Raw genomic sequence first — 11,492 nt, 5'->3', positions numbered from 1 at the left:
TCGCACAGTGACGGATCTTCAGGCCCACTGCCACGTGGGAAACCCCAAGCTGAAGAGAATAGAGCACCTCTCAGTGCCGAGGTGCAGCAGTTTTCCAAGCCACCGCAGCTGGGCCACGCTAATCATTTTCAGAATGGGTAAAAAAACTTGCTGGAAGTGTCCGAGCACAACAGCCACATCAAGAAGGGTCTTCCTTTGCTGGCTCCATAGCACAGCCTCTGAGTTCGTTCCAGAACAGCAACGTGCAAGCCTTGGTGCTTCTCTTCCAAATCAATTTGTGTTTTTAGAAACTAATTTGCAATGCCTCAGACCCTGTGGCCACAAGCAAAGCCTGGCAGAGCTGCACTCCTCCTTCAGCATCTCCGGGGCAGTGCCTTTTCCCAGAGCAACGCTGCAAGATTTCACTTGGAGATGAGTTTTCACCTAGAAGAAGAAAGTCCTGCCAGAAGACTCTGAGGATCCTACAAGCCAGGAGAGGAGAGGTTGGGGTGAGACCAGGGCAAGCTCAGGTCTCTGGGGGGAGCTCCTGGCACACGGCAGAGCCCCTGGGACCCCATTTTGCAGCACACCTTCCCTGCGCCCTGACCAGTGCTCCAGGGACTGCGTTACCACACTATGCCCAGTGGTCCCCACCAAAAACCACTGCGAACAAGTGACAAAGGGTGACCAAACCCTGCTGAGATACTCTGCTCATTTCCTACATCCATAAGCCACACGGACTTCAGTAAACCAGTACTTCTTCAGTACCAAGAGTCCCAGCCTCCTGGAGGTAGGCACGAAGATGGAGACGCATCACGGTGAGTTTCAGAGCATCTATCGCCCAGCTTGTGCTTCCTGGGATGCCAGGTTTTGGGTCGCAGCTGCCAGGAGGACACCAGGGGGTGGGGACGCAGCTGCACACCCACCTTCAGCCACTCTGCTTTCACTCCCAGCTCAGGCTGAGCGAGAGGGGGGGATTAAATCGATGCGCCTTATCTCAGACCTCCGCGCTCTCCTTCGTGCACCGGGGCGCCGGAGATTTCTGTGCCAGCCTCCGACAGCAAAGCGCTCGCCCGCTCTGAACCGAGTTACGTCTGCGAATAATACATTCCACGGTGTAGGGGAATTGTTGCACTTCTAAAGCAGACTTATTTGTCACACTTTGTAAACACAGCTAAACACTGGCTCTGCAAGACTAAACCAATCCTCCAGCTCTTTGCCATGTGAGCAAGGTAAGTTTCCGAAACAGATAAGCCAGCCAGAAGCCGAATCGGCGCGCCCGTGGCAAGCAGCTCTCTGCTAACAGAGGGGACCGGCCACCACGCTGACTCCAGAGCACAGGATTAAACTGCTGCAAGAAATGCACAAAACAATGGCCAGAAATGCTTCCTCGAATTCCTGGGTCTCCCCGCACCAGCGCTTAACTCGCAGCTCCCCCAAAGCCACCTCTCGGCCCTCTCCCGAGGAGAGCTCTGATCATCATCAGCAAAACCCAGCGCAAACGGAAGCGGTGGGGAAGAAATGCCTCTGGTTATCAGCTGGAAACTGGGAAGGGGCCCGATTCTGCCTTCCCTGACAACTTTGTTATATTTTCCTGGTTTTAAACAATTTATCTAATTCCTAACTTCGCTAAATAGCTCTGGGATCAGAGGGGGCCATGCAGCAGCCTGCCACCCGCGGGGGACAGAGGGACGCGGGCGCGCGGGAAGGGAAATCCTCGGCCCCATGCTCAGTTTGTGCTGCACGCAGGAGTTTGGAGGTGCCCCCCAGGTGAGCTGCTTAACGCACCCAGGAATATTTTGTTCTATGCATCACTCTTACTGCCAGCTGGTTTACATCTGCAGATTAGATTCCTAATATATATATAAATTGAAATGTCATGATTTAAAACAATAAAAAAAAAAAAAAACAGCAGTTTCCTACAGTTTCTGGACAGAGCAGCCCTTGTAGGATCTCACCACCGCTCAACCCCGTGCCAGGGCAGGAAAATCAAAGGAAATGGAAAGCTCCCAAAGCCACACACGCACCAGGACGCCTCCCCTCGCAGCACCTACGGCAAAGCAGGTGCCTCAGCCTCCACAGGGCTGAAGCTTTGATTTCATCATTGAAACACAATGCAAAAAAAATAAACACCAAAATAAACAGACCCATAAGGCAGCAGGAACGCAGCAAAACAGTCGGAGACTTCTCACAGCGCTGTGAGAACGATGGAAAGCCCAGAGCTGCCTGCACACAGGCTGCTGGGCTTTGGGACACCATCAGGACAACCCGGGGTGCACCAACAGGCAGGGAGACAAACCTGGGAGAAGCCTCAAACTTCTGTCTTTTTCCCGGTAGGGAAAAGCAGAGAGATTTCCTCAAGGCAGCCCCCTGAAGCTGCGCCTGCCCTGGTGCCAGGGTTGCTCCAGGTCCCGTGGGGTTACCTGCGGTGGGGCAGAGCAGAGGCACTGCACCCTAATTGCCCTGTCAGGTAGCTGAAAGGCCCTCGCCTTTAGCTGATGCCACTTCAAAATGAAATTCTTTCTTTGGCATGGCTATGTCTGATATGCAGGCATCAAAGGGGAGGCAGCAGGTCGCCGATGCCCCGGGCCACGCATTTCCCTTCTAAAGGCAGGAATGAGAGCGTCAGCTCATCAGCTCGGGTGGAGGGGGCCCCCGGAGACACATCAGCAACAACCACCGTCCCTACACGCTCCCAGGTTGTGGGGTGATCCCCTCCCTGACCCACCACAGCCCCACAGGCGCCGTGCAGCCCACCAGCAGCAGAAACCCACTGCCAGGAGGCTGCACAGACCCAGCTCTGGTGGCCCAGGGAGGCACGAAGCCACCTAGAGGCTCTCCATGGGCACAGGGGACACCGTGGCTTGTCCCCGTGCACCAGTGCCCGGTGGGACAGCGGAGTGGAAAAGCCTCGCTGGCACAGAGGAGTTTGAAGGGTGGTTCTTGTGTTGGTTTTTTTTTTTTGTTGTTGTTGTTTCCAAGAGAACCGCGGGGCCATGCTCGCCTCCCCCCGCGGCTCCCATCTCCTCTCTCCACCTGCACTCTTCAGGGAGCCAAGGCTTTTGGCAAGCTTTCCAGTCCGGTTTTTATTGGTTTCAGCTAAGCTGCCCCTTTTGGAGGGTTGGAGAGCTTCAATCATTAAAAGAAGGAGGGGGGAAAAAAAAAAAAAAAAAATGCATCATGCACCCTGCCCCCGCTCCCCTCCCTTCCCACTCCCACAAGGGCTGAGGGTCGGAGCCCCCTGCGCGCACCCCGCCGTGCCACACGGCCCAGCTCCCCGTTTCCCAAGCCAAACACAGTCCGTCCACAGCGTTTGAGCCAGGAATTTCGGGCCCCTGTTACCTCCAACCGTACCTGTTTGGCTCTGATCACCTTCCTGCTCGGAAGCAATTTGGAAAGGACGCAGCACAGGTAGCTATTAGCTAACACGTATTTAACTGCTCCAGATATCTTTTTTTTTTTTTTTTTTTGGCATTGTAATGGGGCGATTTGATCTTCAAAGGACCCGTGCAAACCTTTGAAGCTTCCCAAAGAAGCCAATCTCCAGTGGGGAGGGGAGGAGGGTAGGGGGGGAAAATGTTAATAGTTTTAAAACCTGGGGAATCCTGAAGATGGACGAAGGGTATAAAACCCAGTGGGTTTAGCATAAAGCCCTCAGGTAAATCTTCACCTTCTTTTCAAATGCATTTTTGGTGGGTTGCTTTGCAAACGCTTGGGCCAGGTTAGCAAGGTCGGCTCTATTCCCAGCGGCCGGGAGAAGCAGCTCTTAATCTCCAGGGACCCTCATCTCCCACGTGGCGCAGCCCCAGCACAGGGGGATCCACGGTACCTCGGCGAGAAATAGAAAGACTGAAATTTGCAAAGCCTTCTTAGGGGAAAAGGGAGGGGTGGGGGGGGAAGCAGGGACAGAGGGGAAGGAAAAGAGGAGATACAACCCCTGCTGCACTCCTGGCCAGCACAGCCTCAGCACCACCCTGAGAGGTGAGACACAAAATGCGTTTACCTTTAAAATAATGACTCATTTTATTTTTTTCTTTTAATATGTAGTTATAAATATATTTTGTCAAAATATATGATCATTATTGTCAAAAACATTTGCACATAAAGTCATAAATAAGGTCAAGGTGAACGTTTAGTTTAGAGAAGAGTCCAGCTATAGCAAGCAGTTCTGGGGTGGGATGGGAGGGAGAGAGAAGGGGAGGAGAGGGCGGCGGGGAAGGGGGGTCAGCGGCACCCGCACCCCTCCACCACCATCTCCTGGTAGTTTTTCAGGACCACCTTGTCATACTCATCCAGGTAGAGCATGGAGATGGCGCTCAGCTCCGTGGGCACGCAGCAGGCCTTGGGGATGCTGGAGTTCACGGAGTTGACCAGCGTCTGCACGATGGCGTGGTTCGTGGAGTTGAGGTGGTCGGCCAGAGGGAAGGGGCAGTCCCCGTGGCAGTAAAACGCCTGGTACCCCGGGGGCGCCACGATCCAGTCGTTCCAGCCCACGTCGCTGAAATCCACATAGAGGGCATGGCGGCGGCAGTTTTTTTTTGTTCTTGCGGGAACGCTGGTGCTTGGGGCTCCGGCGGGCTCTGCGGGTCAGCGCGTGGCCTCGCCCGTCGTGCCCAAAAGTGACCAGGAGCGGCCTGAGCTGAGCCCAGTCCCCGCGCCCTTGAGGTAAAGATCGGCTAATCCTGACGTGTTTGCCCTGATGAGTCTGTGCGTGGTGGAGGTGGGTCACCTCGATCACCAGCCCGTGGTTCGGCTGCTTGTCCTTGGTCCACCGGATCACGGCCGGGCTCACATCAAAGGTCTCCCAGCGCGTCACGTTGTGGTGCACCAGCCGCGTGTCCAACAGGCGCGTAATGGCCTGAGCGCGCTCCGACAGCGGCTTCATCACTTCGTAAATGTTTATCCGGTGGAAGCCCCTCTCCCACGCCGCGCTCGGCTCCTCCACCTGCTCCCGGTACAGCCGCAGCTCCGCTGAGGAGATCACCTCGTTTTCCGGCACGCTGCTGAGGTTGAAGACGAAGCGGATCCGGGGCGCCTCGCTGGGGCCCGGGACGGTCTCCAGGTGCTCTACAGGGGAGCAGGGCAGGGGGAAAATGGTACAAAAAAAAAAAAAAAAGAAAACAAAACAAGAGCACGTCAGCCTCGGGGCACCCAGCCACAGCCCCCCAGCACAACCACGGCTCACATCCGTGCTTCACCTGCCCGGCAGCCGCTGGCACCGCTCCGCTCCCCCGCGCATCCCTCCCGGCCGGACCCGCAGCGGTCCTGGCGCCGCTCGCTCGCCCTCCGCACGCCTCTGCCCAGACGGGGTCTGCCCTCCCCGCCTCTCCCCTTCGCTTTCAGGGAGACTTTTCCCCTTTCACTTCCCCCTGCCCCGACTCCATCTCCAAAATCATCTCCTCGGAGAGGTGCTGTGCCAGGGAGCACAGAGGTGCCTTGTTACGGGGCGCAGGGGGCAGGGGGAGAAGGAGAAGCAAATTCCAGCGCAGTAATGATGCGGCTGGATTAATAATTCAGATTTACTTTGGAAAAGAAACATCCGCTAGGAAACATTTGGATCAGATTACAAGGGCCTATTGAATAAACCTTATAAACACACAGCTGTAAGTATTAAATTCGAGTAGGGGTTTTTTTGGAATTTTTTTTCTTAAGAGCAAAACCAGGCAGCGATCACTTTGATAGTTCAAAAGAAACACACCAGGGGCGAGATCCCGCCCTCGCTTTACTCCCGCATCCGATCCAGAGCCATTAAATCCACGCGAGCCCGGGGAGCGACCCCGAGGTGGAGGGACCGAAGGAAACTCACTGTTGTCAGCAGAGGCAAGGGCACCTCAAAATATAGCCAAACTCGGGTTAAGCACAGGATGCTGGAAAAAAATACAGGGCAGCGTGCCTGTCAGCCACACGCACGGCAGGCTTGGGGGGGGTGTTTTTCCTCCCATAAGTTTAGAGCCGGGCACGTCCTGCTTCTAAACGCATTCGTGAGCTTCCAAACACATGTGAACCCCGATCGCTACCGGGGCTGGGAATTTACCTCCTCCCATCACTGACCTTCATGGTGGAAACTCCTCACGGTGTTTGCCCGGCTGGTCGATCGCTCGGGGTACTGCAGGCTAATTTCCTGGAGGCTTTCCTCCTCTTCCCCGGACTGGAGCCGGTAGAGATCCAGCATGTAACTAGGAATGACGGCTGACTTGCTGGGCTGAGGCCGCCTTCGCAGCCCAAACATCTGCAGCAGAGTCGTTTCGAAACCCCGCAAGAGTTCATGGCTTTGGGCAGAGCGGCGTCCGGATCCGGCTTGTCCCTGAAGCTCTGCGACTTTCTTCCTGCCGGTCTCGGGTATCAGGCTAGCATGGTTGGTACCTCCTAGCAGGACTTGGCATAGTAGGATGACCATCAGCATTCGGTTACCAGGAATCATGGTGTCTCTGGGGTGTAAAACACGCAACAACAAACAACAAGGAAAGTCAGGATGAAAAGCGAGCCCCCCCCCCCCCCCCCCCCCACCTCCTCCTCTTCCGAAGAAAACTTAAAAAAGAAAAAAAAAAGCCACGGTAAAAGGGAAGAAGCCCCCGGCGGGCAGGGGCTGGGGGCTCCGGGGCGCATCGCGGGGCCGGCCCGGGGCTGCGGCGCCCGGCGGGGAAGGGGCGCGGGGCCGCCGGTTCGAGTCCCGCCGCCGGACGCTGTGGGTGGGGGGGGGGGGGGCGGACGAAGAAAAAGTTTAAAATTAACTTAAAAAAAAATAAAATAAAAAAGCTTTAAAAAAAAAAAAAAGCCACTGCGAGGAAGAAGAGGGCTGTACTCACTGACAGCAAACAAGGCATATCAGCACAGTCCATGATTCTGGAGAGCCAGCCCGGCCCCAGCGCGCCGAAAGCCCCGGGGCAGCGGCTGCCGAGCGCCTCCCGCGATCGCCGCCCGGGCGCAGTGCGGCCGCCGCCGCCGCCGGCCCCGGTTTTCTCCCGGCCCCGCAGTCACGTGGAGCCTCGCACACCCCCCCTCTGGCCCGGCCCGGCACGGCCCGGCCCGGCCCGGCCCTGCCCGCCGCCCCCGGCCCGCCCCCGGCCGGCCCGGCCCGGCCCCGCGGGGGACGGCCCCGGCCCGCCCCGCCGCCAGGCTCCGGGCTGGGGCTGAGGGGGCGGCCCGGGGTTGGGGGGGCAGCGCCGAGCCCCCCGGCACCGCCACGGGGTGAGGGGAGAGCCCCGGCCCCGCTCAGGTGCCCGCAGACCCCGCCTGGCACCGGGGGTCCCCGCCCGGGGGTGGCCGCTGGGGGGGCGGCATGGAGGGAGCCCCCCGGGGGCTGGTTTGGGAAGGGGGTTTTGGGTGCGGGGAAGGGGGCTCGGGTTTGGGAACAGGAGCTCGGGAAGTGGCTCTGCCTTCAGGAGAGGGGAGCTTGGAGCTGCTTGGAGAAGGGGCTGGAGGGAGAGCCCCGTGTCCCCCCCCCTTCTTGCACCCTTTGGGCACAGCGAGGCTCTCCTGGGGACACGAGGGGCTGCAGCCCACCGGCAGGCCCACAGATTATCCCTGCCTTCGGTGCCCACCTGCCCTCTGGATTTTCTCTCCCTTCTCTTCCCCGTTCCCCCCCAGGCAGCAAGAATGAGGCTGGCTGCACACTTCCCACCAGGCCAGGTTCCCTGACCCCACAAGGACACGAGGCAGGCACCTTCACAAGCCAGCACGGGCTGCACGTGGCCACGGAGGGCTACCAACAGGCTCACCTGGAGGAAGGATGCTCCTGTCGCACAGCTCAACTCCAGCATTACCAAAGATTGCTTCGCAGAGCCAGATTTTGGGTTAAGAGTGTAAGCCAGGCGTCCCAGGGCTCAAGGTTGTTCCCTGATGGGGTCTGGGGACAGAGGGGTCTGTCACACATCAACTGGGCACGCTGTGAGCAAGGCATGGAGGAGGCAGCTCCTGGGAGAGGACAGGATGCTACAAAATGACAAGAGGCAGAGTGAAACAACCCTGTGATAAAGAAGGGAGAGCTCTGCCAGGGTGTTAAAATACCATCCCTTTGCCTTGCTGAGGTATCCCTCTGGGTTGGACAAGGTATCATCCACAGAGGGAAAGGTTAGTAAAATCGTAAGACCAAAAGATACGGTCAGAGGGTTGGCCATGGGGACTCCGCAGTTCATAGATGAACCACAACCAAGAGCCAGCTGAGAAATGATGAGTGGAAAGCAGCAGAGTCCCACAAACCACCAGGCCGCCGTGCCCAAGCACAGAGCGAGAGCGGGGCAGCGCGCGTCAGCTTCCTCACAGCCCTGAGGCACTGCCCCGAAGCTCACACAGCCAGCAGATAGGACTTCCTTTAATATTTCACTTTTTTTTTTTTTTTTTAGCTCAGACCTGACCCGTGCATTACAAAAGCCCAGGGATGTCACTGAGAGGACACACGCAGATAAAAGGCAGTGCTGACACTGTAGTATCTCTGAGTTATTCCTATACCACTCCGAGTTTAAAAGAACCATCTGTTAGCAAGGTATTTGGACTATGAATCCATCAAAATTTGTGAAATATTGCTATCACCATTTCAAATGTATCACACTGTGTGTTATTCTTAACAAGGGAAAACAATTTTTGGAGTAGCTGCTGTGCAACTTTTTAAAGTCGAATAACATTTTCATTGAAAATATTCCAGTCTAAAAGCAAAGTTTACGCAAGGGCCTGTACAACACTGCTCTTAAAACAGACCTCTGGATATGGAAAAGCAACTCGCTGCCTCTTTGTGGGAGCAGCAGAAAGATGTTACTCTCCTCGCCTGAAGACCTCAGTCAGATTTTGGTAGGATCAGACAGCGGCTGCGTTGGAAATGTTTGTCGCTGAGGAATTCAGTCCCACAGCATCCAGTGCCTCCTCTAGGAAGCCGTCCCGTTAAAGCGAGATCCAAAAAGTTACTTATGTAATGCTGGTTAACCATGCCTCTGTGCAAGGAGGTGGCCAGCTGGGGACAGAAAGCCAGTGGAGAGCGATGTGGTTTAGGCTCTTGTAGGAGGCAATAGCGTATTTGAGTAGCTTATTGGTTACTAAGAAGTGTTAGTCATGGGGAAAGCTGTAGTATTTATTCCGTAAAATGTAAATACATAACCCAAACCACAACGGAATAACCATGGATGGAAATAGTGTAGCATTTACTGAAGGAGCTGAAATGCATTTCTACAGAAGCTGTATTTCCTTAGCCCCATAGAGAGTAATTTACCTTGAACGTAGCTTCTGCTCAAGCCCGTGGAGTTACACATAGGCTGAATTCGGTCCAGGCACGCTAAATAACTGAGTGTGTTATATATTCCAACCAAAAAAGTCAATGCCAAAATGGAGCTAAAAATACAAATGTGGAAGGTTTGAAAAGCAAACACTGCTTAATTCAGTGGTAGATACAACCTTGTATGTTTTAAAGATCCAGCAAATCAAAAATAGAGAAGGTTACGTCTATGCTCTGTGCGAGGCACACCTCACCCAGCATCACATCTAGCGTGGGCGAGGGGGCACTGCTGAGGTTCTCGCCTGTGATCAGTCCCAGCTGTGCTCAGGGCTCTGCAGCCAGGTTTCTCCCTCGTTGATCTCCGCGAAAAACCTTCCAGGGGCTTCTGCACCTGGACAGCAAGGCTGCTGGCCTCCTCTGGAAGCTGGGCACCAGGTCACTGGGGATGTCACCCTGCAAAGAATGGCCAGACAAGAAGGTGATTCATGCACGTACAGCCCATGACTGTGAGTGAAGTCTTACTTTGTCGGTGGCAGCAAGAAGCCCAGGAGCTGGCAGGTCTCCTGGAGCCCGGGTGCCCAGCTCTGCTTGCGGTGGTCGCTAGCTGAGGGGCAATTAGTGTTCTCTTCTTTCAACGCAGTCATCATGGATTTGCCCAGACGCGTTCCTGATAAAATCCCGGCCACTAAAAATTGCCCCGTTTCCAGGTTTCTTGTGCTCAAGACTTACCAGCGGGCACTGCAGGTCGACGTTCAGCACCTCTAGAAATTAGGCCGGCTCTGTTTACAAGGCAAACTTCTCCCCTAATGGCAGCATTTCAGGAGATGCCTCTGGACTTGGGCAGAGTGAAACCTTCCCAAACCAGTCCTTGTATTCTGTGTTATTTTTAGAGCAGCTGCACCTTTTGGGCTCCAAAGTTTGCAAACAACCTGCCTTGGGAAAAAAACTTGTCTCACCAGATTTGTGCTTGAGCAGAAACAAGCCTAAAACCATAAATAAATAAATAAAGTCATATGTCAGAGACGTTTTAATGACATGAATTACAGGAGGAGATGCCCATAAGTGTGCTAAGATCAGTTCCCTCCTACCCTTTCCTTTCAACCACCTAAGCTTGTCAATTAAAACAAAGGGAACCGAACAAACAACTCCAAGGGATTGCATTTTCCAAAGTAGCTCTTCACTAAAGAGCCAGACTCCAGCCGGTGAAAACAAGTGCAGCTGCTTGAATGGCGAAAGGAACATTTCTTACAGCCACACCGAGATTTTTAGGATTTCTCTGAATGCTCCAGAGCCGGCCTGTTCTACCAGTGTTTGCTACTTTCTCTTGAAAAAAGAAATTCTTACCTCTCCTGAAATACAGGACTGGGCCCAGCCTGGAGTTTCCTTCGGCTTTACATTTAAGTGTCTCTCCTGAGGTCAGGATCACATCTAGAACTGCTCCTGAGCTAACAAGAGAATCATGTTTAGGACTGCTGTGTTATTCCAAACAGTTTTGTTGTTTTTACAAATAAATATAAAAACACTGTGTGGGGATATTAATAAGTATATAAAGTATAAAAGTATATAAGTATAAAAATATATAAAGGCAGTCTTTGGTAATCAGATACACAGCAGCTGAAACAGTAGGATTGTATACTTCTTTCTAAGTTTTAAGGATTAATTTTATTGTTTTGCAAAAGCCATGAGAAAGTTGACTGTCCCACGCAGGGAGAACGATTCCTGGTTTCACTTGACTTGTTCACTCTGCCACTTTTGGAAGATCCCCAAGGCTGAGCAAGCCCAGAAACTTCACGCCTCGCTTTCCATACATACATCGTCCGTCTGCTCCAGTGAGAGTGTAAGGCCTCTGCAGCTAAATATTGTCCCTTATGAGATGCTTGTGTAGTGCATCAAAACTAGGAAGCCTCAGTCTTGTGGAAGTGCTTCAGCAATATAATTCATAAAATAAAGCTAAAGCCATTTTAATGGTCTGTTATTAAAATTCTCCTGATCTGTGCTACGAACGCCTCTTTAAACCATCTGTTGTAAAATCATTTATACATTTTCTGGTTTCCTTGGTCAATGTTACTAGCAGAATATTCATATTCTCATGCAGGTTCTGGAAAGAAATGTTGCTTTTAGCACACTTTTGCTCCCCGCTCTATCAAAGTCTCATCCCTGAGAAGCAAGAAGGACCTCCAAAGGATGAGAAATGCATCCTTCCTGTTCAGAAATTGTAGCTGGTCCTAATAAAGACCGTCGCCCTCCTAACGAACACCATAAGGCCATATGGATATCTAAGATAAGCAGGTTCATTGCAGCTCTGTTGAGT

At 53.7% G+C, this 11,492-nt stretch overlaps 1 protein-coding gene across 1 annotated transcript; it reads right to left on the bottom strand.

Moving 5' to 3' along the window:
• Positions 1–4,021: 4,021 nt before the first annotated feature.
• On the bottom strand, positions 4,022–6,937 carry BMP4 (bone morphogenetic protein 4). Its single transcript, XM_035551364.2, is given in 4 exon segments — positions 4,022–4,518; positions 4,520–5,046; positions 6,031–6,407; positions 6,786–6,937. Coding segments are annotated over 3 exon segments (1,212 nt in total). The 5' UTR covers positions 6,401–6,407; positions 6,786–6,937; the 3' UTR covers positions 4,022–4,203.
• Positions 6,938–11,492: the final 4,555 nt, after the last annotated feature.

The sequence above is a fragment of the Cygnus atratus genome, chromosome 5 (genome assembly GCF_013377495.2).
Source record: "Cygnus atratus isolate AKBS03 ecotype Queensland, Australia chromosome 5, CAtr_DNAZoo_HiC_assembly, whole genome shotgun sequence".
Taxonomy (NCBI): domain Eukaryota; kingdom Metazoa; phylum Chordata; class Aves; order Anseriformes; family Anatidae; genus Cygnus; species Cygnus atratus.
This window is presented reverse-complemented; position numbering and strand designations above follow the sequence as displayed.